We start from the raw sequence: 27123 nt of genomic DNA, 5'->3' as shown, positions 1-27123 counted from the left end.
TCCCACTACATGGTTCAACAACCGTCTTTAGAACGTGCGTTTTTCAGAGGCTGCTCATGTTGAAGGGGGCCGGATGGAGCTGTTTTTACTGAGGGGTCTGCCTACAGCCTCGTTCTCATCACGCGCTTTCACTTGAGAGGTTGCTCTCGTTCCAGTGCAATTCTACAGACAATGAAAATTCTCCGTGTTGGAACAGTATTGAACTTTTATGATAAAAACATCCTAAAGATTGATTCTATACTTAGTTTGACAAGTTTCTTCGACCTGTAATATAACCGTTTTGAACGTTCTCCGTGCACGAAAGGACCAGAATCCCGGGACTGCCTTTTGGGGATTCGTTTACCAAACGCGCCCTAAACAAAAGAAGCTTATTGCGACATTAATAGTGGATGGGACATTTATCGAACAAAATCAAGCATTTATTTTGCTGTGGAACTGTGATTCCTGGGGAGGGCATTCTGCATGAAGATCTTCATTTCAAAAGAGACTGAATATTTTATATATGAATAATGTGACTACCCAATACATGGGTACGATATTACTTGCGCTTTGCCGTTATGGCTCTTGAAGCGGCCGTTCTCTAGATCTATGCTTGTTCCCGTAAAGTTCTATTTATTAAATCTGACACAGGTTGCATTAAGGAGACGAAGTGCTATATTCTAAAATTACTGTATAATAATAGCTGTATTGTTTCAGGTTCAACATTTATATATGTAGTATTTCTGTGAATTCATGTGGCTCTCTGCCAATATCACTGCATGTTTATGGATGAACTACTGAAATCTAACACGCCAATGTGTAAAGTAAGCATTTTTGGCACTATAAACTATGAACCTTTACCGAACAAAACATACATTTGTGTAACATGAAGTACTATGAGATGTTATCTGATGAACGCATCCATCAAAAGCGTTAGTGATTAATTTTATCTCTATTTGTGCTTTTCGTGAACCTCCTTCTCTCTTTGCGTCGCGAAAAATGGGCTGGCGCTTTATCTTGGTGACTTGGTGGTGACCTAAACATAATCGTTTTGGGAGGCTTTCGCTGTAAACATTTTTCTTGCTAGCTGAACCCAGTCCCTAGCACAAGGTTTTTTAACTTGATATCTGCTTTAGAAACAACAGATCCATGAGAGAGCCGTCAATGAAGTGAAAGCAGCCATGAAACCCTACTACCAAAACAAGGACATCACCAAGGACGAGTACAAAGAGATTGTACGCAAAGCAGTTGAAAAAGTGAGTGGTTAAAAACCTCCAGTAACATTTTGACATTGGTATTTGAACTTAGCTTTTAGGAGTATTAAAACGACTTCGCTTTTAGGAGTACACGTAGCTTTTAGGAAATCAAAACGGTCTGTTTATATTTTTTGATTTCCTGAGGGCATTTTATATTTCAGGTCTGCCACAGCAAGAGTGGAGAGGTGAACTCTGGGAAAGTGGCACACTTGGTGAAGGCCTACGTGGACAAATACAAACACGCTCGCAAGAAATGAACCCTGACATCTGCTGAGGGGGAAACGGTCTCAGCCCATCTGCTTAAGTGCAATTTCTACCAGGTGTAACAGCCTCCCGGCTGACAGACTGGAGCCCGACTTTTGATAACTCTTACTTTACCTTGAAGATTTTTCTATAGATTTCATATTTTGTTTAGAAATAATCCAATCGGAAACTGTAGTGTGAGAAGACCGTTATTTCAAGTAGATCTTGTGGCTTGGGAACTACTATGAGATAGATGCCCAGAGTAGCTGGAGCAGTAAGGTTAGCACCTGTTCTCTGGTGAGATGGACATGGAGCTATGGGTAGTACAGGAGAGCACCCTCTCGTGGAGCCAGCTGGTATAATTAATTTCTCCCTCTCTCCACCGGGGACCTCCTAATGACTTCTTAGTTAAAAAATATTGTCATTGTTTCTCATTTTGTTTTTGTTTTATAAATATTATATTATGATAATTCTGGAGAAAGCCTAGGTAAATGTGCATTGCCTTTATGACTCTCTAAAGACCAATTAGTGCAAAACATATCAGAATTGGTCTGCTTGTGTAAACTGGGCCTTAGTCATCACAGCTCAAAGCTTGTGGACTGGATATGTCTTTTTGAGTGTAATTGTATCAGGGACTTCATTGGTTGAGAGTTGGAGATCAGTTGTCCAATCAGCAGTGAATTTGTAGTGTAAGGTATGGGTCTGGCAGATCAGGTGAAACAGCCATGTCCCTTACTTGTTAAATGTGCTGCGTACACATTGTGCGAAATAACTAGAGAGCAATGAAATAAATGAGCTGCTTCATGTCTGGCTATGTGTGTGTGTTTGTGGTCAATCATGGAAAAGTTATTGACCCCATCCATCAATTTTAACATCAGAAGTTCTATTTTTTAAAGGTCCAATGCAGCTGTTTTTCTCTATCAAATCATTTCTGGGTAACAATTAAGTACCTTACTGTTATTGTTTTCAATAAAAAATTGTAAGAAAATGTACGTAAATAGCTTCTTGGCAAAGAGCAATTTCTCAATCAAGAATTTAACTAGGACTGTCTGTAAGAGGTTTGTGTGGGGAGGGGAAAACTGAAAGGTAGCTGTTATTGGCAGGCAGGTCAAAACGCCATCCCACCAAAACAGACTGAAATTTCAGGTGCTTTTCACACTGCTCTTAACACTAAAAGGGCATCATTTTTCACAATTTCACCTGACAGACATCTTTTGTTATGGTCATGAAGACCCACTTGCCAATGATTCACAAAAGCAGTCGAATGCACTGCTTGTTAACCTGAAAATGTGCTTCACTAGTTTCACCAGCAGGGCAAGCTTGTCATAACCATCATCGTTTAAAAAAAAAAGATTTGAACAGTTAACATGACAATCAACAGAACATTGGCAATCAGGGCCTTTTCCAGTTATAAGCGACATAAACGGTTGCTTAGGTCGGGATCTCAATCTAGTAAAAATTGTAGATTACGCCAGGTGCAATTTCGAAATTTGGTTGTGCATCAGCCGTTTTTCTCTTATGACAGTCACACCAAGTTTCCATCCAACATTTTTATGCAAGTAAAGTACATGTCGGATAAAATATGTCATGACAGGCCTGATGGAAACAACATTTTTCGGTAAACTTTCCAAATGTCGGCAAAAAATACACTGGTATTATGTGGAAACGCTTTTATGCTCAAATATTGATATGCTCAATAACCATATCGAAGTAAACTTGGAGTCACGCGATGACATGTATGGTCCTCCCATTAGGGCTCGTCGGGAAAGAAATCAGGTTACAGATTTGAATAAATTATGATTAACTTCACAAGGGGATGACTGATGCTCCTTTCCAGTAAATATCGAGGGATTTATTCTTGTGACATGATGATCGATTTTTGGCTTCCGTTTGACAAATAAAAATAATCACGCTCTTTTGTCCATCATAATAATAATCTCATGTAGGCTATATGGGTGATTCTACGGAAATGGTGGATTTTGAAGAGAGACATTTTTTTGTTAACAAAATTTTGTCAGATAATAGTTAACCCTTTACCATTGTAAATCAACATGCATGCCAGTTTAATTACATTTAATATTTGTAATACATTACATTAAAAAATGATAGTGCTGCCTTTTTGTCACTGGTGTTCCCTATATTTTAGATGACAATTCAGGCTTTCCTGAATGTAATTTCACATTTTAATTTGCATATATAATCAAAGACAGAAAAGGTTAATGCAGATATTAATACATTATTTAGATTTGTAATAATTAACTTTAAACCTGTATGTAGAAAGTTCTATTGTGTGATATTTTATATTTCTACCACATGTTTTGTGTTGTAACATCAGAAATAATTGAAGTTGAGTCATCAAAATTGGATTATCATATCCTTAAAATGCTTACTAATGCATGCAGCAGCAGTTGGGTAGATACAGATAAACATATTCTATGAAAATGGGCAACACACGTATCCATGCAGTAACACCAGTGACACGATGTGAAACCAATGACATAACATACAAGTATTTCATACAAATTTGATCAATTTAGTAATCTTTTTTTATTACAAGTCATTTTAGAACGTGTTGATTTTATATGAACAATAAAATGAATGTTATTGGTCAAAGATTAAGACCAAAAGATGAAGCCTATTGGCTCAAATGTATTTCCTAACACATTGTCGTACAAACATAAAATATGTATATTAGAACTGTAGAAACACAAGAACAATAGAAACACAACATTGAATGTAAACTAAGAATACGTTTTCGCCAAAGCCACTGATATAAACATATTGTACGCAGTAAAACATGTTCATGAAACAGGCCTATTTCCTGTACTAACTTTTCCTGTACTAATTATTTCCCATACTAACTTCACTTTTACTTGAGATTTGTTTGTCTTTAGAAAAGTTTGTCCATATGTTTGTCTTTGTTATGTTATTGTATCACATCCATCTGTTAGTATCTCCCAGCCAGTCTCTCTTGCTTTCTAACCACTGACGCCTTCTTCTCTGGGAGCCAGTTCACATCTGCCACTTTCACACATTCAGGTGCCTCCAAGTACTTCCAGATACTGTGGCCAATCTGAGCTGATCTTTTGTTCACTGGCATTGGCTTTTGCATCAGACACACAATGTGGTCATCCCCATACCGGTTGATATCATCTCTTGGATTTGGCCAGAAGAACTTGTTGACTTCATTCCTGTGCATGCACTTAACTTTGACATTATGTTCTTTGACCTCCAGTATAACGCCAGGGTATGGTGGTTCATCGTGGTTCACAATGCACCACTGTCCAGTGTGGTAAGCCTTGACGACATCTGGACAAAGTAGAGCTGAGGTATCCGGGTCGATGACATCTGTTTGATGTTAAGGTGAAAGTGATTTATTGGAGTCCATGACATGGGCAATCGCACATGCTTTGCGCTGCTTGGCAGAGACAACTGTATTTTATGATGCCAGGCGTGATTACTCAGAACCTGGTGCATTCGTATGGTTCCTTTTATGGTTACCCCATAAATCTTCTGTGCCTTACTTTCCACTTCTTCCTCACTGACATAATGTAACTGTATTTGAGTGCCAGAGTCCCTTACCTCATCGAAAGACATTGTATCCTTTGTCTTTCACATGGTGGACCGAGGTCAGCTGTCCACTTTAGTGAACCCCCCACTCCACCTCTTCGTTGGATTGCTGTCTAGCCGGTGGAGCAGTGGAGTGTTCACATTCTTGGCATGTGCCTTTGCAGATAGCACAGTTTGTAACAATTCAATCTCCTCCAGGTTGCTGGACTGTGAAAGACCAAGTTTATGCATTTTATCCATCGTAAACTGCAAGTTCTCAGGAGTCTTGCACTGGCAAGTTTCTCAGTCTTTTTCCTGCGGTGTCACCACCCAAAATGTGTTTTCCCTGCAAAAGAAGCGCTCTCTCTCTCCTGCTCTCAACATCTCTGTGTTTTTCTGACTGACCCGACATTGCTTTCGCTACTGTCTTGTTCCTCTTTCTTTTTTTTACCCCCTATTTCTCCCCAATTTCGTGGTATCCAATTGTTAGTAGTTACTGTCTTGTCTCATCGCTACAACTCCCGTACGGGCTCGGGAGAGACAAAGGTCGAGAGCCATGCATCCTCCGAAACACAACCCAACCAAGCTGCAGTGCTTCCTAACACAGCGCGCATCCAACCCAGAAGCCAGCCACACCAATGTGTCGGAGGAAACACCGTACACCTAGCGACCTGGTCAGCGTGCATTGCGCCCGGCCCGCCACAGGAATCGCTAGTGCACGATGAGACAAGGATATCCCTACCGGCCTAACCAGGACGACGCTAGGCCAATTGTGCGTGGCCCCATGGACCTCCCGGTCGCAGCCGGCTGCGACAGAGCCTGGGCTCGAACCCAGAGTCTCTTAGACCACTGCGCCACCCAGGAGGCTTGTTCCTCTTTCTGTGAGATCATTCACTCTTTCTTTTTTGACTCTAAATCCTTTAAATAAGTAAGTCGTTTTTTTTWATTTTGGCTGCTCTGCGTTCTGGGCAGCATCCCTGCGCTCTCTGTAGAGTCTTTGCTTTTCAGCATCACTTTTTAATTTGCTGTATCTATCAAAAGGAAAGCCATACAAATCACAATATTGAAACAGTATAAAACCTTATGTTGATATAAAAAGTTAGCAGTGTGATTGATTGTCACTGGTGTTAATGTCATGTCACTGGTGTTACCAGCAGGAACAGTAACACCAGGGACGTAACACCGGTGACAAATCTGCTGGCAAGATGGCATATCTAAAATGGGGGTCACAGTAGCTCAAACCACACTTCTTAAATTGCAAATAAATCACTTAATAATATGATTGGATCAATTATTTCAATCATATTTCCTTTCTCCATACTATAAACTGTATAACACCAGTGAAGMTTTTTTTATTTAACCTTTATTTTAAATCTTTGCATCATCAAATTGCTAATATGAAGAGAGAGTGCAGACTCACCATGTGCTCTTAAAACAGCCCCGCCTCTAATGAACCTTTGACCCAGGAAAAAGTTGGCAAGAATGTGTCATTTTTTCAAAGTGGTGTTTTTTTATTAAGGGTAACACCAGTGACATGAAATTGAGGGACAGCTATTTCCTGTAAATTATTTATAATATTTAGTTCATATTTTAAGTAATTCCCTAAACAGCTATAATACTTTAATTTGTATTATGACATTTAAAATATGTCACTAAACCATAACTCCTGGCTCTAAGTTGTTTTCATGGTGCTGAGCGTGTTCTACGATAATATGAAAAATATAATTTGCAATATAACTGTCTTACATATATTTATTAACAATTGAAACAAAAACATATATTTTGTGTCATTATCAGATTTTCCCTGGGGCGCACCTGCCAAAACCATTTTTTTTGTGAGAAAACAGTAGAGTTGAAAATGTGATGGAAACCCATTTAACTTGTATTTTTTATTTGGGACATGGGAATTTAACCACAAAAGGTATTTTATGTGCAATACATCATCACGCACAGCCTTTTATCTACAGCAAGTCAATTTGATGGAAACATCTCTGGTGGGAAAATGCACATATTGTTCTTATGCCGATTTTAGAAGATTTGCATGAAAATCTGTTGCCAATTGGACGGAAACCCAGCTACTGACAGTCACTCAATTAGCCATGTCAGCAAAAAAACATGTTTTATTGGTAGTTAGCCAGCTTTCTAAACTTGTAGTAATCATGGCTGAATACCTACCTCCAGGAGGCACCCATTGATTTTGTTAGTCATTCTCACTCAGATATCTTATTAACATGGCATAAGTCATTACTAAATGTGTAGAATTGCAGAAAATTTGCTTTAAAACTGCCAAAATATCTGTCCACCCTATGGAAAAATGGGTAGAATTGCAGGAAATCAGCTGGAAAACTGAAATTATTTTATATACGCCCCATGGCAAAATGTGTAGATTCACATTTTTCTCTCCACCCTCACGAGGGGGGCCACTAAAATGTTTTGCTGCGAGGTGGGAGGCCCCTCAACCAAATCTGGTTTAGGGCTCCCAAAATAAAATACTGTGTATGGAACGCACTGGCAGGGACAACCCACAGGGCGGTTGGGGAGGGATTGGGTTTGATCGTATGGCCTTGTGGTTGGTTTTGTAGTGTTATTATGCAATTTCAAGGTAAATGACCCCACTTGACTGTCACAGTGATTTAGTTTCATTTACAAAAATCACTTCAAATAGATAGGTTTCCATCCAATTGGCGACAGATTTTCATGGGAATATTCTAAAAATATGCATAAATAAAATATGCGATTTTCCCACCCGTGGTGTTTCCACTAAACGGATCCCTTGCTGATAAGAATCAGTGTGTGTTGACATAGTGCACACAAAATGTATTTTTTTTGCTTAAGTGTTCATGTACCGAATAAAAATGTAATGTTCAATGTGTTTCTATCCATTTTCATCTATACCAGTAGTTTTTACACAAAAAGTGTTGCGTTAAATAGCAAATGTGCCTAGTCTGGTCTTGGTGTAACCAATGTGAAATAGCTAGCTAGTGCTAGCTATTTAGTGRGCGCTAATAGCGTTTCAATCGGTGACATCACTCGCTCTGAGACCTTGAAGTAGTTGTTCCCCTTGCTCTGCAAGGGCCGCGGCTTTTGTGGAGTGAAGGGTAACGATGCTTCGAGGGTGGCTGTTGTCGATGTGTGCAGAGGGTCCCTGGTTCGAGCGAGGAGAGGGACGGAAGCAATACTGTTACATAAGCACATGCCCTTTCGCTAAACAGCTTGCAGATACATGATGAGATTGTTATAGATAAATGCGAGAATACGTTTATTTGTCAAACGGCAGTCAAGCATTGTTCATCATGTCACCAGAATAAGACCCTCGATATTTATTGGTAAGGAGCGTCAAACTCATACCGGTCCGTGCACTTTCACCACCCTGTAAAGTTCATCATAATTTATTTCATAGTGGGAGGACCACACACCATGTCATCGCGTGACTCCAGGTTAATTTGTATTTTATTATGCATACCCATTTGCTGCTGCAGCAATATTAAGGGAATTTATATATATATATATACACACATTAATACACACACACTACTACAACACATCTTCAATACGTAATGAGTGTAGAGTACTTGTGTTAGCGTGTGGGTGTATATGCTTGCTTGTGCCTGTGTGTGTGTGGCTCTTCACAGTCTGCGCTGTTCCATAAGGTGTAGTTTAATCAGATATTTGTAAAATCAGATTATACTGCTTGCATGAGTTACTTGATGTGGAATAGAGTTCCATGTAGTTAGTCATGGCTCTATGTAGCACTGTGCGTTTCCCATAGTCTGTTCTTGCCTTGGGGACTGTGAAGAGGCCTCTGGTGGCATGTCTTGTGGGGTATGCATGGGTGTCTGAGCTGTGTGCTGGTCATTTAAACAGACAGCTCAGTGCATTCAACATGTCAATACTTCTCACAAATACCATCGATGAAGTCAATCTCTCCTCTATTTTGAGCCAGGAGAGATTGACATGCATATTACTAATGTTAGCTCTCCGTGTACATTTAAGGGCCAGCCGTGCTGCTCTGTTCTGGGCCAATTGTAATTTGCCTATGGCCCTCTTGTGGCACTTGACCATATGACTGAACAGTAGTCCAGGTATGACCAAACTAGGGCCTGTAGGACTTGTTTTGTTGATAGTGGTGTCAAGAAAGCAGAGCAGCGCTTTAATATGGACAGACCTCTTCCCATTTTAGCTACCGTTGCATCAATATGTTTTGACCATGAAAGTTTACCCTCCTGGGTTAAACCAAGCAGTTTAGTCTCCTTAACTTGCTAAATTTCAACATTATTCATTACAAGATTTAGTTGAGGTTTAGAGTTCAGTGAAGGATTGTTATTACATCAATATTTGTCGTTTCCACTGCCTTTTCTCGCATAATTGAATTTAAAGACGCAAAAAGATTCCACAATGTCGAATGAACAAATCTCTCAACATTTATAAAATTGCATCGAAACTTCCTGTTTCCATCACAGCTGTCGTGATTTTTTTTTTTCATAGGTTGGATGGAAACGTGGTAATGAGGCCATTTGCATGAGTTGTGCTTTTATTTATTTCAGCAGGCAGAGTAAAGATGTGTCTTATACATCTTTGGCTGTTCAAATCCAAACAGCACTACTTTAACATCATGTCTAGAATAAGGTTGTGTCCTCCTGTAACCTCATATTCATAATTTGATCTCAAATTGCTGGAGTTATATTTCACTGTTCAAACACTTGTGGACTTATGATTCTGGACTATATATCGCATTCATGCCAACATTTGAAAAATGCATAATTTCCCACCACAATATTTAGACAATGTAATATTCTCTCCTGAAATTGTTAGTGTTTTTGTGGAGTTTATTAATCAAAATTGAGGGGGGTTACAGTTCTTTGTCTCAGGAGTTGCCATCACTTTCCCGGCATATGGTGGGCTCCCTGCAAAACCACACCACAATCAGCTGGTCTGCAAAATAGAACTGACACAATAAACAACCAACAATGTGTGGGATTATCTTTGACTTTATTTTGACAATAATTACATGATGTACATAGTGTTTCATTGAAACAAGAGTGTAACACTGGTGGGCGATGCCCTCTTTGCTCCTGAGGTCAAGAGATGGCTCACATACTCTCTAACCAATACGTGCATAAAGCATGTGAGAACAGGTTATCAGGGTCACAAATAGAACAAGTGTAAAGTGTGTTACACAAAGACCACTGCCACTATGCTTTGGTAGGTTCCACTTTAAACATGGTCTTTCAGAATTACAGCAAATGGAAGAGGGAAAACTCTCACTATGGTTCAATAAATGAAAGTGAACAACTCCATACTTAATCATAGGGGGGTAAATTGATAAAGACCAAATTCACCAGCAATTTTTACAGCTCTAGTTTTAGTGAAATGCCAATAGGTTAAACAAAACAGAGCATATATACAGTAGTTCAACTCATAGATATATACACATATATGTACAATATATAAATATAGTAAAATAGATAAAATTACATTGATTTCATGTTCTTCCATAAATAATCGCAGGACAATAACAGTTTGGATGATGTGTGAGGTTAACATTGGAAGCAGTGAGCCGCTCGCCTCGTGTTTGTGACGAGGTGACAAGCCGACATTACACTATCCTTATCAATCTTCTTTTTTTTTTTTTTTTACCTACGGTTATGTTTAATAAGGAGAAGCTGCCAACCGTTAGAAAAACACTGACATTTTGACAGATACACTGAGCAGCTCACACGACATTCCTCCGCCTTCCCTCAGTTCTGCATGGAAGCRATTATGTAACGTTGATGTGACGTTTGGTTATGTGRGGTCTCAAAACKGRCAMAAWACAAACTATTTTTGCAAGMTAAACAGGTACATTACAACCACGCATGTGGTCAAATTCAAMAWWTTCTTRCMTAAAGAAAAAAYMMMWAKSMRCCCCRRCCCRTWYSKWRCSGGGGYWTTMYKKYGGYYSKWMSCCCKWRRWCKAYSKYMWYMMMRWWRSSRMMMKTWYYWTTMYAKKAYGMRRTRKAWWKKWTWWWAWMMSMWAWWKKWTTRRTTTAAAAGAGATTTCRCCTAAGAGATKTTTTGRAACTTCCAGTGTGGGGTTTTGAGAAGGCAGGTTTCYTTGATTCATACTAAGCATTTTACAAGTTAAGCCGACACCACTAGCTAGGTCACACAGCCTTGGTACAAATACTGATAAGCGGTCTAGTAGTCCGTGAACAGACAATTTCCTCACGAGTGTGCTGAACATTAAGTGCTTTTCAATATATAAACACATATTACAAATACCTTTTTTGGCAATGTTTTAAAAAATAAGAAGTTGAACGCTAAATTATTCACGTCGAGTAGAAGTCTACTGTCATGTTCTTCACCTCTAATGAGTTCTGGGATTCCAGGATGCCCGCGGTTGCGTGCGGCCCTGGTTGAGAAAAGTTGTCGCTGTGCCCAAAAAGCTGAGCTCACACGCAGTACCTGAATATGAGCTGTATTGGAACTCTACAACTACACGATCCCTGTTTGAGGCACCATCAAAAGTTTCAACTGTACCAGAATTACAAAAAAGAGAGAAAACGTCCAAAACGGAAAACGAAACAAAGAAAGCACAACGAAAGGAAAAAAGAAAATCACCACCTGTGTGGCTTAACTGCATACTGTACAAAGTTCAGTACATTCTCATTGGAATGGTAAAGTCACTTGCTTAGAGTTCAAAGCCGAACATTGTTGTATGTGAGGTCATTTTCTTCTTCTTGGGTAGCAGTCTTAGCGGTCAGATGTTTAGCGGCTGAGCTGCGGATGGTGTGGTGCCCCCCTGGTGGATGAGGTATCCTAGTGTCCGTCGGCGGCTTGTGAGGCGTTGCTGATCCAGTCAAGGGTGATGAGGGTCAAGCTGCCGATCATGACGAAGAAACCACTGCACAGGAAGATGGATGCCTGGATAGAGGGAGGACGAGACTGTCGGGCTTAGCACAACAAGGCTTTCTTCTCCACTCTATGATTGATGCTCCTTGCCAGGAGTCACAGACCACAACACCCACAAACACATCAATTCATGGACCAAAAAGGAGCAGGATGTTTTCTTACCCCAATTTTCTGCACAGACTTCATGGGCTCCTTCTTGACCAGTTTGATATAGAAGGCCGAGGGCAGGATGAAGATCAACATGGCTGCCGCAGATGCACCTGAGYAGGAAGATGACAGGCTCAGTGGGGATGTTCACCTCTTTTCTTTCTCTATTATAATTTCTAGATWCTGTGAACTYCACCTGACCAACTGAACACATTCACTCACCYATGAAGCCYAAGATGTCTCTGATGGWGGGYACGAAGATGACCAGACAGTTTGTGCTGGCCAGCAGAACCATGGTGATGATGGTGTGGCGGATCCAGCTGAACTCCTTGGAGGCACACAGCAGCTGGTTGACCGACGTGCGGATCTACGACAGACAGAGACGGGGGACCAAGGTCAACATGGTGGCAATACCGAACTTGACAATGCTCACAAGTTTTGGATGGATGGATAGAAGGACAGCTGGATGGACAGAGAGACAAGCTGCCAGCCAGACAGATAGATGTGGGGCTTACGGGAAACAGCACCACAGGGACAGTCAGGGTGACAGCTGTCAGCACGGCCAGACGAACGATGAGTAGGATCACGTCAGACTTGTAGACCTTGGAGTAGGTGTGCAGAAGTTCGGGCTCCACATGCACTGTAAAGCCAATCCAATATGGTCATTTAATTTATGCTTGTTTCCTTCTCACTTATAAAGCCACATATTCAATTCATTTCCCTTAGCCTGATGAGTCCACACCTTTCAGATATTCAGATATCCAGACACAGGGCCCATGTGTGACCAACTGGGTATCGAACCCTGGTCAGCAATGCTCTATAATAACCCCTACGGTCAACATTCACTCATTTTGCTGTATTATTGGTGTTCGTTCAGAAATGTCTTTGTAACCTGCCTGTTACATGTCCAGCCAAATCAAACGGAGATTGGGAGATCAATTGGAATACAGCTAAGATTATTCAAGGTTGTGCGTAACTTTCACACCCTCGTTCATTCATTTTCATCATGTCATGTCGTCCTGGCTAACTAGGGCCATTGCGTAGCCATACATTTAGGGATGTCTGGAACATGGCTGGACACCTGCTGCGATGTCCTTGCCATAACAAATATACAGGATCATTGGTGTATTGGACAGCTGATTCTGTGTCTTGTTTTCTCACGGGGGACAGTACTTGCATAACAACTGGTTGTATGAGCCCGAAACGGACTGTTTCCTTCTCAAACTAGTTTTGTATCCGACTGTTAAAAAATGGATGAATACGTTTCTAAGGGGGGAGGGGTGGCTCACCGTTGAAGGTCAGATATCCGAAGAGAGCAGCCAGCAGGTACATGATGAACATGGCCAGGAAAGACACGTTGGCCACGCCCTGCATCTTTCTACGGGAACGACTGGGAAAGAAGAGGAGGTTTAGACAACACAGAACCACTGTTCTTTTCTCTGTAGTACTACAGATATAAACTGTGTGTGTGTGTGTGTGTGTGTGTGTGATTGTGCACTTCTATGTGGCAGCTGGGTAAACAGCGATAGACTCACTCTTTAAGCTCCTCGTACATGGGCAGGACGGCGGGGTGGCAGACAAAGGCGAACGTCAGGATAGGAACAGCATACACAGTCTGAAGGAGAGCGTTAGACAAGACCGTTAGACATTTGACACATGAACACAGATACAAAAAAACATTAGATCACACAAAAAAAAAACATAAGTACAAGTACGATAGCCCTTGGGCATCCATTAAGTAGTTCTCTTTCTATTTATCGATTTACCACTCAACATATCTGTCCATTTCTCACCTGAGAGTTGAAGACAAAGTATTTGGGTGTGCACACGTCCTCGTTGTAGACGATGGCGGTGGTGTTGAGGAAGCCCACCGTGTTGTTCAGGACCTTGCTAACCGTCTCGTTCAGTATCACGTCCATGTTAGGAATGTAAGGGCACGGGATCTGGAACTTCTTATAGATCACCTGGAAAAGAAACCGAGCCCATTTAGACTCCCATACAAAAGGTACAGAGTATTGGCTACATACATTGCTAATTGCCAATATTATAACTACTATAGATGAAAACTCATTACTTTTAGAATGCTTGCTCATGGTCTGGCTAGTGTGAGCAGGTCAGAATTGTAAACCAATTTGTCACAGTTATTCAGGTGTTCTATCTTAATTTGACCAGTTTCTCACTGCAGGAAAATAGTCCTGCAGCGACTGGAAATGCGAATTATTGTATGGATTATAATTAATGGAAATGTGGTTGATACATTTTAGTTAGGATAAATCAAGATTGACAGTATTAAAGTGGAAATTACTAACTTGAGAAGCCGCTTTAAACCTTAAATACACTACAATTTGCATGTCCTACTGTGCAGGAACATTATCTTCGACAACAGAGTGATAAAATGAAGATATCATATCTGTAGGTGAGCCATTCACTACAATAACCTGAACTGTAAAGACAATAACAGCGGAGTAGTTTAGGATGTTGACTCACCACAATCAGGAAGAACACCATGCAAAGCAGGGAGAAACCACTTGTGTAACCAAGGTAACCTGAAGTAAGGTAACAGAGAGAGAGAAAAAAACGATTGAGTACTTCATATACTGTGGAAATGTAAGATAGGAAATATACTAACTACTGTGTAATATCCGTTAAAACATATTAAAACTATATTACAATGAATAAGAATGTACTCTTCTAAGGCAATATATTAACTTTATCAGTCAAAAAGGAATCTAATGTAAACAAACTGTTCTGGCCTCTACTACACACATACGTTGCCACAGTGCGTCACCATCCCCTGCCCTTTCCCAACATTTTACACAAGTGCTGCATTTCACAACACACGTACACACACACACAAAGTAAAGTGCCACACTCTGTATTGTGTCTTACCAAGGTTCCTGAGAAGTGAGAGTGGCAGGATGATGACAACTGACACCAAGATCACAAGATAGTCCCCGTTCGCATACCACTCTCTGGAACGCACAGGAGAGACAAGAAGATGTCATACACTGTACACACATATCACCACACAGTTTCATATAATAACACACAGTTACACCCACACACACTTACACACATTCATATCCCAACATTTATCTAGCTTTTGTGAAAAAATATGACCTATATCAAAGCTATTGTAGCGTTCGTTTCTCGTTTGACTGTTGTAAAATACAAACATGGCAGAATGTCTGCAATGCACACATAAATAGCAGCCTGCTCTTAGGGTGGTCTAGCTACATGCTGGCAACACTACATGAATGTTTGATGGGCCAGTTGGTTGGTCTGAATGAGCTCATCCAGCGGTCTGTCTCGGTGCGGCACTGGCTCTTCTAAAAGGACCCTTTGAACGGCCGCCGACAACACACCGTCCCTCCTCCCTCTCTCTGCTGAGAGGGACAAAGAGGCCTCTTCACATCTACCCAGCGCAGCACTCAAAAACAACCCGCCGCCATTTTGAATGACACCAAAGTCACTACTTCACCTCGAGGGTCGACCGCTCAAAAACAACCATGGGCCATTTGTCAAACCAAAGTAACAGCAGACTAAAGGACACACACACACACCAACGGACACACAGAATCTAGAGACAAAGCTGCTTACCCGTTGTTAGCTCCCACGAAGGCTTGGATAACGATCGGCAGCTCGTACTTCACAATGTAGAGGTAGCTGGACATGGCTGCAAAGGTAAAAGCAAAGTCACGGTTAGTCAAAGTCATATTGTGAATCAGTGACTTTTCATCAAAACATGTCTTATTTTGTTCCAAAACAGACAACTCTGAGAATGTTCTAGTACCACTAACCAAGGATGAATAGGCCTATTGGTTCGCAGAAGGGATGTTTGTTCCATTGGAAAGTAGTACCCTTGCAAATATTTATTGTAAACATTTACAGAACCATTTGGTTTATGGGAAAGGGGCTGCTCTTCCTTTTCTATGTGTGACATCACTGACATTTAGACTTTGGACTTTTTTCCACATAGTCAACTCCTAGTGGATCAATGAGACTGTCTCCCCGACTTTGATCTGTCTTCCTGAATGACCACTGAAGTGCCCTTAGTTCTCACCTCCGATGTTCTGCATGGTGATGGAGATGGATGCAGCCAGTTTACCGGGCATCCCGAAGGCCTTGTAACCCAGCTGTTCATAGACCAGCGACCCTCCTTCATTGGCTGTCTTTAGGAGCAAGTGCACAGAGTACAGGGAGAAGATGGACACAGCCACCAGGAGAATTCTGTGGAGAGAAGAGGAACATTGTATCATGAGTAAGGTACGGAACCAGGCCTGCAAGACTGGTAAGGACTATTATCGACTGGCATTAACCACACTGACACCTAGTAACACGGTTGACTACTGATAAGTGCACATTGGATAAGTACAAGCTTTGATTCCGTTCGGTGCATTTCACCAGTCCCAATTCAAACATATTATTTTGACTTGATCTCCCAATGGTTCCATCTGAACGTGAAGACAAACTTCACCAAAGGTCAACGCAGGGCTTAAATTCACATGGAAAATGTGTTCTGACCATCGCAAGGACACATCTTATGTTGACCATGTTGACGCTGGGGAAGTGACATACAAGTGACCTTCTTTACTGTACTGTAGCACCCAAACACAGGGATCAATAGGTTTTGTCTGTGAGCTGATCTGCAAAGACCTTGTCATGGGGACAGTTTTGATGCAACACAGCTATGCACAATCCAGATACAGGGATGTGATTGGACAATGGGCTCCAGGTCAGGATATTCTATCTAGCAGCCAAGCTGTGTAGAACTAACACTGACTCACTGTATTAATAGTAGCAATTGTGCCACTGAGAAAAATTCTCTAAGCAATATGAGCTAGGTTCACGTTATGAAGGCCTTGTGCAAATCATTTCACTCACACACACAACTTCAGAACCACAACACAGTGGTATAGAGACGATTACTCGACTATATCCGAGCACAGCTCTGTCTACTCGGCTACTTCAAATCAAATGTATTTATAAAGCCCTTCTTACATCAGCTGATATCTCAGAGTGCTGTACAGAAACCCAGCCTAAAACCCCAAACAGCAAGCAATGCAGGTGTAGAAGCACTGTGGCTAGGAAAAACTACCTAGAAAGGCCAGAACCTAGGAAGAAACCTAGATAGGAACCAGGCTATGAGGGGTGGTCAGTCCTCTTCTGGCTGTGCCGGGTGGAGATCATAACAGAACACTTCCAAGATTTACTTGTCACCATTTACACTTCTGCCCATAATAGTTTAGTCTACATCTTATCACTCATATGCACTTCACTGACTCATCAAATATACCTTAGATGACCCTAAGGTAATTGTTTTCACTCTGTAAATACTGAATCTACCCAACAGTGAAGTGTTTGCAAGTCCCATGGTGTGGAAACCTTTTGCAAACAAAGATTTTTTTTAAACAGAGGCCTTTGTGAAAATACACAAAAGCTTTCATACCCTGAAGAAGGTATGTTGCGGAAATGCATAAGCCAAATCAATAAAGGTTTTTTCAGTATGGTTTATATATTTTACAGAATTTCTCCTACTTCACAATGCTACACAAATAATCAGAGGTATTATATTCATAATTCATATTCATAAGCTGTTGGAGCAAGTGGCCCTTTAAACTGGCTACCCACTGGGCACAGAAGTCATTTCAACGTCTAGTTTTGATTTACATTTGGTTGATTTGTCAACTAACGTGAAATCAACAAACAATGACACCATGTCATTGGATTTAGGTTAAAGGTTGTTTGAAATGACGTGTAATGAGTGTAATGGTGAGAAGAAGAAGAGTCTACTGGAATGATCTCATGTGAGGCCCGTTTCCCGTACCTTACCATTTATATATCTCTGGCCCCCTTGCAGAAAGATTAGCGCTGCTAAGCGGCTTCCCCCCGGCTTTGAGTGACTGGCACACATGAAAGGCCCTGATGCTAGTGCGCCACACACCCAACCCCAGAGCTCACACTCGTACGCCCACTGTTCGTAAACACTGGCCTGTGTGGCACTAGCAACCGTGCCCTGTGGTAGCATAAGCTTTGATCTCTGTAGGCTGTCTCACCAGCTTACTCTAACTCCCTTCAGGGTTATCCAATGCCCTGTCTTAGACAAGGACACATCTCTAGTAGACTGTGGATAAATGCTGTGCTCAGGTTGTATGTACAGTATCTATGCCTCACATTGGTAGATATTGAGGTGTGACCTTGTTGTGCTCTACCTGGTGGTATATCACACTGCCAAGTTTAGAATGTGCTGTATTGCCTCTGATATGACGGAGTGCATTCAGACTCAGAGAGTTCCACAAACTATCTTCCACACTAGCAACATACAGTGATATTCTATATTGCATTCTATTCAATGTGATGTTGACTTACATTTTAGTTATTTAGGAGACGCTCTTATCCAAAGCGACTTACAGGAGCAATTAGGGTTAAGTGCCTTGCTCAAGAGCACACCGACAGATTTTTCACCCAAGGGATTTAAACAAGAACACTTTGGGTTATTGGCACAACCCTCTTAACCGCTAGGCTACCTGCCGCTCCTAATTCTTACTACCTACTTCCCAGATTCATAAAGCTGAGCCCCATTTCAATTGCGGATGTGTATTTTCATTCCAATTATTTATATATACACTAGTTGACTGACAGGGGGTGCTGTTTTGAAGCCACTGCGCCTTCATCTTGGCACCCTCCCACCATTGTAAAAAATATTTTGGAAGCTATAAAATAAAATACACGTATTAATGTGTACATTTGTTTTTGCCACATTTATTGAGTTAACAGACACCTAAATGCATAATTGAAAGTATATTATTTGAGCTAAACATAAAAAAAGCACAAAAAATATATATACAATGTTTTTCCTTAAAGTAGAATTTTTAGAAAGTACTAATGTTACTGTCCCCACTACAACAACAAAATACTTAAATACATGTAATTTTGTCCTTGATCATTTGTATTGAAATACTGTAGAATTCCATTCATTCCTATGGAGGACTACGCCTTCTGGGGACTGCCAATATGGCCGACCGGTGGCTTCAAAGCCTCTCATTGGCCAATACATAGCATCAGCAATACTGGGATATATCATTGGTGTTAACCTCTTTAAAACAGACACCACTAGCTCTTCGTCACACCTTGCAAGCTGCAGACATTGTCATTGGATGACACAGTGTGAACATTCTGATTGACCCCGCAGTACAGTTTACAGTTTTTATATATACAGCCCTTTTTACATCAGCAGCTTTCACTAAGTGCTTATACAGAAACCCAGCCTAAAACCTCAAACAGCAAGCAATGCAGATGTAGAAATAATCTGCAATTGATTTCATTGAAACCCAAGTCTGACACTGGCATACAGGAACACAAGAACAGTACTCACACAAAGAGTGCAATGCCAGTGTTGGCCATGGCATAGGAAAGACCAAGGATGCCACTGCCCATAATAGCGTTGCCCAGGTTGAAGACTGACATCCCAAAAGAGGCGGTGCCTGGATGCTGTTGAGAATAAAGTCAAATATACTCAGTAAGAAAAAACCCTCAAATAAAAACATAGTAAACCATAAGTCTCAAATTGGTAGCCTATATGTTATCAGGACAGCACTTACATAATCCGTTTCATACTTCTTCTTGTCCAGGTGGTAGTCTGGAAGGAAGTTTTGACTCTCCGCATCCATATCGGGATATTGACTGGAAATCAAACATGCAMAAAYCATTTATTTAATGGARTAATCCCATTCCAATTCAGCCTTTAAAACAYACATAATACAAGTTCTACTWAAATAWGRAAGTTGATGACATTTCTGCYGTTAGAAACACAGGCATAGGTCTACTGCAGAGCATCMTCKGACCCAGCAGGCTGCAGTGCCTCACCTGTCAATAGGAACCTTCTTGGTTGGACAGGAGCTGTATTCATGACTATTGGAACTGACACTGCTATCCTCATCCGGAGAAATGTTGAAGCGGCTCATCTCTGTCTTTGCAGTGGCCTGTTTCATGCTATAAAATAAACAAACGGAAAACCTTGAATCAATTTGTGTTTATTTGTGAACTTCTTGCCTGCGCCATTCCAACTCTCTTCTTTCATAGAACCTCGAGTTCTACCGGGGACGTTGAATAATCAATATTGGAAAGGGAGAGACTAGGATACTCATTGCGCTGCAGCTATCTCATAAATCTGAAGTCATGTGACCAGAAGAAGGGGGGTTGACCCATCCCAGGAGCCAGTGGAAAAATACCAGCCGCCCGGCATCCGCGTCTATCCACATCAGCGCAGCGTCACATACCCAATATGAATGACAAAAGCTTTGCGCAAGTCTTTTCATCTCCAATTTCAACGTGTTAAATAAGAATGACATTGTAATAGGCCGATATATGTAACTAACAAATCCCGTTTATTCAAACAGAATGTGAGATCATGTTATTAGTTTAGGGTTTTAAATGATAGAGCACAGCCTAATCTAAAACATTTTATGCATGGGACTGTTAAATAATTCGATTTTGGGCTCTATTTAATAAGAATTCTTCCATGACTGACTGATGGTAACAAAGGCACGTGCTTGTCTATTATGGGCATGGCACCATTTTGCGCAGAGCTGTAGTCCTATATCTGTCTTAGATATCCTCAGCTGTAGCTTACAGGCATTCATTTAGGTTGCATCATTTCTTGGACATTGATGTCTTTTATTTACAAATATCCCAAATAAGTGAAAAGAATCAACCATCAAATCCATTACATTCCTTCCTTGGTTACCGCCCCGACATTCCTCTGGAAAGAATGTAGCCCACTGGCCTACAGCATCAGTGCTATTTATTTATATCCTTGCGAGTCTGGCCCATTGCGCTGTGTAGCCTAGGCCTATAGCATAGCATCATAAATATTATAAAGAATATATAAATAAAAAGCTATAACCTAATACATTTTATCTTTGCGCCTAACTGATCTTGGCTAATTGACTAGGGAAATAACATGCAAGAGATTATATACATCGGCCCGCCATTTCAATACACAATAGGCTAATTATTTCACCCATTTTCCAATAGAATAGACTTAATTATTAACAATAGAGAATACATACATTTACTAGGCCTATAGAATTGTAAATTACAATTTATAGCTAGAGAATTACAAGATAATTAGCCTACACCAGGTAACCCAGCATATTTCCTGGTAGACAGTAAAAGATGCGCCGCAGACAGAATCTTACCTTTGAGAAGACGAATAAAATCCCTATGAAAAAGTGGCGATCCTTAGCAATTTTAATTTAAACAATTCCTTCACCGTTGAATGTCTCCAATATTCTACTAAACACTATTTATCCTTGAGGTTTTAAATTCCCAATTATCAGTAACAATAAATGTACTTCAGATACAATGAAATTGTCTCAATTAAATAGGAAAATAACTTACAATGTGGATACACTTGTATAATAATAGCTTAAAAGCTCAATTTTAAGATGTTTTATAAATCAAATTGCCAATGATGTGATGCGCAACTAGAATTTACGTCGTTCTAAACGAGGAGGGGTTTGTCTGCACCTTTATATCTATCCAGCATTGCATCAGCTCGAGGAGGAAGGGGAGTGGCTTTTTGCCTTGGCGACAGGCATAGACTTTACACACACCAGAATGAATGACGCGGTTTGTGTACAAATACACAGTCCAGTAAAGGGGGTGGTTCAGAATGCCCTTCACAATGTGCATTCAGTTAACTTGATTTCTGCTAATTGAAAAAGTTTAAGTCAAATTATGATCATGTATTTGGATCACTGTGTCCTCGTTAGTTTTTCTCTGTGTGTTGCACTGAGCATACAATAAATAGCCTAGCCAATAGTCTATACTTTAAACTATAGCCCATAATAGTCTAGGCCTACATTCCTTTGGCTTAAATATCCCGATAATTAGGCCATGGCTCCTTTTCTGGACAGTTTTTACTTGGTTCCCGGACATGAAATTGACAAGACGATGAACTGATGAGAAAGCACAAGATTGGGTGTCAGTAGAATTTAAAATGCGACTAATGCTTCAAAGAAGACCTCCCAGTATCAAGAAGATTAACGTACGCAAACGAATCATGTGACGACGGTTCAGTGAGCGCGCCAGGAATCCGTGTCATCCCAATCCSRTTGTCATGAAGTGACTCCCTCYCATCGGCTTTAGGTTCACACTCTGCTCCTTTGCGAGTGTAAGCAAAGCGTTGGTCCTCTCACCCATGTTGTTAAAGTTATGTTTACACACTCTTTCTAAACACACTAAGCTACCCCCTACTTCACACACAGGCTCTGTCTCTCTGTTATGGTTATCTGTGTCACACACACACACACACACACACACACACACACACACACCACACACCACACACACACACACACACACACACACACACACACAACACACACCACACACCACACACACACACACCCACAACACACACACACAGCTGTTTCTTCTTGTAGCCCATCATGTTAGGCTATTACACATGTATTAGGCTATCACTTTATTATTGTCCGTAGCAGGGTCAATGTTCTCAGTATGCTTCAATATTTAGTTTGATTCAGCTGGGGTGTCTGACATTGAGGTGAAATCACACAGTTTCGTATCAGAGACTCCTTTTCCATTCATTATGCAACCATATTAGCAGCAGTCTTTATGTCGGCTTCTGGTCTTTACTTTGGCTTCGTGAACTTGTGACACAAGTACAAATGACCCATGGCACTGTAAGAAAATGAGGATCTCTGAGAAAAAGTTTGCAGATGAACAAAGTTAATGTTGTTTGGTGGTATGAGACCAGTTTGACCTCAGTGGTTAGGGTTAGTTGTTGATTCAGGAGATATTACTGTTAAAGGACCACTCGTCTACAATGTCCACTATTCGTGCCAGGTTCATTTCCATGTGATAGTAGAACGGTATACAATGTAAAACATACTAACCTGTGTACGTATGAACAGCCTCCCAGCCTTAGACCAAAATGTAGCAACACAGATGTAACACACACACACCACACACACACACACACCACCACACCCCACACACAACACACCACACACACCACACACACACCCACACACACACACACACACACACACACACACACACACACACACACCTTATTCCCCTCTCCGTCACACATGAGTTAGTTTGTGTATAGGTCTGTGGGAGCCATTGTTTGGGGCTTTAGGATGACACTGCCAAACTAAGACGGATCAGGAAGTGGAGCAGGGCCTGGATTTGGGCCGATTCCCCAGCTCGCCATGGCCCATGCTACATTAACACATATTTAAGCTGACGCGTCCAGACACAGGCCGTGGGGTAGGCACTCAGGCGTGGAAATGATCTTAAATGACCATAACTTTTGACTATATACGAGAGTGTGAAGCCTAAATGTTGTCAATGTCTGTCTATGGATTTGGATGGAATGCATCCAATTATGTATTTCTATAGAAACATGTAGAATAAACAATCGTTTGGTTTATCACCTGTGTACCCTGTTACTGTCCAAATACCTGTATGAGTAGCTTAAAGCATTCTACATCCTTAAAATGCTGCTGAGCATTCTAGTTCAGTGGTGTGCTACTAAACCAATAGCCTACTGTCAGCTGATTGGCTGCAAGAGGTGAGAGATATTTTATTTATCAACCATTTCCTGTTCACTTTCTCGGAAAGGAAGTGACTAACTTGAAAGTAAAGCAACAAAAAGGCATAGCAAAGGAGATCTACTTTTAGACTGTGCCTCTTTGTCTCTGCAAGGCTAATATCACTGCAAAATATAACATCCAGTATCTTATATAATATATATAAACTCTTAGAAGGTTATTGGCCAAGATCTCGCGATACATGGCCCATCCCATCCTCCCCTCAATACGGTGCAGTCGTCCTGTCCCCTTTGCAGAAAAGCATCCCCAAAGAATGATGTTTCCACCTCCATGCTTCACGGTTGGGATGGTGTTCTTGGGGTTGTACTCATCCTTCTTCTTCCTCCAAACACGGCAAGTGGAGTTTAGACCAAAAGCTCTATTTTTGTCTCATCAGACCACATGACCTTCTCCCATTCCTCCTCTGGATCATCCAGATGGTCATTGGCAAACTTCAGATGGGCCTGGACATGCGCTGGCTTGAGCAGGGGGACCTTGCGTGCGCTGCAGGATTTTAACCATGACAGCGTAGTGTGTTACTAATGGTTTCTTTGAGATTGTGGTCCCAGCTCTCTTCAGGTCATTGACCAGGTCCTGCCGTGTAGTCTGGGCTGATCCTCACCTTCCTCATGATCATTGATGCCCACGAGGTGAGATCTTGCATGGAGCCCCAGACTGAGGGTGATTGACCGTCATCTTGAACTTCTTCCCATTTTCTTATAATTGCGCCAACAGTTGTTGCCTTCTCACAGCTGCTTGCCTATTGTCCTATAGCCCATCCCAGCTTGTGCAGGTCTACAATTTTATCCCTGATGTCCTTACACAGCTCTCTGGTCTTGGCCATTGTGGAGAGGTTGGAGTCTGTTTGATTGAGTGTGTGGACAGGTGTCTTTTATACAGGTAACGAGTTCAAACAGGTGCAGTTAATACAGGTAATGAGTGGAGAACAGGAGGGCTTCTTAAAGAAAAACTAACAGGTCTGTGAGAGCCGGAATTCTTACTGGTTGGTAGGTGATCAAATACTTATGTCATGCAAAAAATGCAAATTACTTACTTAAAAATCATACAATGTGATTTTATAGATTTTTGTTTTTAGATTCCGTCTCTCACAGTTGAAGTGTACCTATGATAAAATTACAGACCTCTACATGCTTGTAAGTAGGAAAACCTGCAAAATCGGCAGTGTATCAAATACTTCTTCTCCCACTGTATATGTTATTTTTTTATTTTTATTTCACCTTATTTAACCAGGTAGGCTAGTTGAGAACAAGTTCTCATTTGCAACTGCGACCTGGCCAAGATAAAGCATAGCAGTGTGAACAGACAAACAACAGAGTTACACATGGAGTAAACAATAAACAAGTCAATAACATGGTAGAAAAAAGAGAATCTATATACAATGTGTGCAAAAGGCATGAGGTAGGCAATAAATCGAATAATTACAATTTAGCAGATTAACACTGGAGTGATAAATCATCAGATGATCATGTGCAAGAAGAGATACTGGTGTGCAAAGCAGAAAAGTAAATAAATAAAAGCAGTATGGGGGTGAGGTAGGTAAATTGGGTGGGTAGTTTACAGATGGACTATGTACAGCTGCAGCGATCGGTTAGCTGCTCGGATAGCAGATTTTTAAAGTTGTTGAGGGAGATAAAAGTCTCCATATAGTATATATATATATATATATATATATTATATATATATATATATATATATATATAATAATGATACAGCAACAGTCAAAAGTTTTCAAAACTATGAAAATACACATATGGAATCATACAGTAACCAAAAGAGTGTTCAACAAATCAAAATATATTTTAGATTCTTCAAAGTAGCCACCCTTTGCCTTGATGATAGCTTTGCACACGTTTGGCATTCTCTCAACCAGCTTCACCTGGAATGCTTTTCCAACAGTCTTGAAGGAGTTCCCACATATGCTGAGCACTTGTTGGCTGCTTTTCCTTCACCCTACGGTCCAACTCATCCCAAACCATCTCAATTGCGTTTGGGGTCGGGTGATTGTGGAGGCCAGGTCATCTGATGTAGCACTCCATCACTCTCCTTCTTGGTCAAATAGACCTTACACAGCCTGGAAGTCATCCTGTTGATGTTCAAGTTTCCTGTTGAAAAACAAACGATAGTCCCACAAAGCGCAAACCAGATGGGATGGCGTATTGCTGCAGAATGCTGTGGTAGCCATGCTGTTTATGTGTGCCTTGAATTCTAAATAAATCACTGACAATGTCACCAGCAAAGCACACCCACACCATCACACCTCCTCCTCCATGCTTAATGATGGGAACCACACATGCCCACTGTATACAGCCTCGTTATTGTTATTCTTATTGTGTTACTTTTTATTATAACTTTTTATTTTAGTCTACTTGGTAAATATTTTTTTTAACTCTTCTGGAACTGCACTATTGGTTAAGGGCTTGTAAGTAAGCATTTCACAGTAAAGTCTACACTTGTTGTATTTGGTGCATGTGACAAATAAAGTTTGATTTGATTTAATTTGACATAAGGAGATCATCCGTTCACCTACTCTGCGTCTCACAAAGATACGCCGGTTGGAACCAAAAATCTCCAATTTGGACTCATCAGACCAAAGGACAGATTTCCACCGGTCTAATGTCCATTGCTTGTGTTTCTTAGCCCAAGCAAGTCTCTTCTTATTATTGGTGTCCTTTAGTAGTGGTTTCTTTGCAGCAATTCAACCATGAAGGCCTGATTCACGCAGTCTCCTCTGAACAGTTGATGTTGAGATGTGTCTGTTACTTGAACTCTGTGAAGAATTTATTTGGGCTGCAGTTTCTGAATCTGGTAACTCTAATGAACTTATACACTGCAGCAGAGGTTACTCTGGGTCTTCCTTTTCTGTGGCGGTCCTTATGAGAGCCAGTTTCATCATAGCGCTTGATGGTTTTCACGACTGCACTTGAAGAATCTTTTAAAGTTATTGAAATGTTCCACATTAACTGACCGTCATGTCTTAAAGTAATGATGGACTGTCGTTTCTCTTTGCTTATTTGAGCTGTTCTTGACATAATATGGACTTGGTCTTTTACCAAATAGGGCTTTCTTCTGTGTACAACCCCTACCTTTTCACAACACAACTGATTGGCTCAAACGCATTATGAAGGAAAGAAATTCCACAAATTAACTTTTAACAAGGGACACCTGTTAATTGAAATGCATTCCAGGTGACTACCTCATGAAGCTGGTTTAGAGAATGCCAAGAGTGTCAAGGCAAAGGGTGGCCACTTTGAAGAATCTCAAATATAAAATATATTTTGTTTAACCCTTTTTTGGTTACTACATGATTCCATATGTGGTCTTTCATAGTTTTGATGTCTTCACTATTATTCTACAATGTAGAAAATAGCAAAAACTAAAGAAAAACCTTCAATTAGTAGGTGTGTCAAAACTTT

At 40.8% G+C, this 27123-nt stretch overlaps 2 protein-coding genes across 3 annotated transcripts in view; one reads left to right on the top strand and one right to left on the bottom strand.

Moving 5' to 3' along the window:
• The window catches only part of scaf11 (SR-related CTD-associated factor 11), a 28470-nt gene extending 26415 nt beyond the window's left edge, over window positions 1–2055 (top strand). The window contains exons 14-15 of one of the 2 annotated variants that reach the window (XM_024013571.3): window positions 1125–1235; window positions 1397–2055. In XM_024013571.3, the coding sequence (XP_023869339.1) occupies window positions 1125–1235; window positions 1397–1492 (207 nt within the window). In that variant the 3' untranslated portion in view covers window positions 1493–2055. Of the gene's footprint in view, window positions 1–1115; window positions 1236–1396 lie in introns of both variants that reach the window. The other variant, XM_024013562.3, reaches the window with a different exon arrangement.
• A 9077-nt stretch (window positions 2056–11132) lies between these two features.
• On the bottom strand, window positions 11133–21427 carry slc38a2 (solute carrier family 38 member 2). Its single transcript, XM_024013554.3, has 15 exons — window positions 21266–21427; window positions 19932–20057; window positions 19667–19748; window positions 19441–19556; window positions 16129–16295; window positions 15666–15741; window positions 14955–15037; window positions 14553–14611; window positions 13859–14029; window positions 13601–13680; window positions 13355–13455; window positions 12581–12705; window positions 12288–12432; window positions 12081–12178; window positions 11133–11930 (listed from the first exon to the last, which is right to left on the bottom strand). The coding sequence occupies exons 2-15, from the start codon at window positions 20054–20056 to the stop codon at window positions 11826–11828; spliced, it is 1533 nt and encodes a 510-aa protein (XP_023869322.1). The 5' UTR covers window position 20057; window positions 21266–21427; the 3' UTR covers window positions 11133–11825.
• Window positions 21428–27123: the final 5696 nt, after the last annotated feature.

This window comes from Salvelinus sp. IW2-2015, linkage group LG3, assembly GCF_002910315.2.
Source record: "Salvelinus sp. IW2-2015 linkage group LG3, ASM291031v2, whole genome shotgun sequence".
Classification (NCBI taxonomy): domain Eukaryota; kingdom Metazoa; phylum Chordata; class Actinopteri; order Salmoniformes; family Salmonidae; genus Salvelinus; species Salvelinus sp. IW2-2015.
The sequence above is the reverse complement of the archived record's forward strand: the minus strand, read 5'-3'. Positions and strand labels throughout refer to the sequence as shown.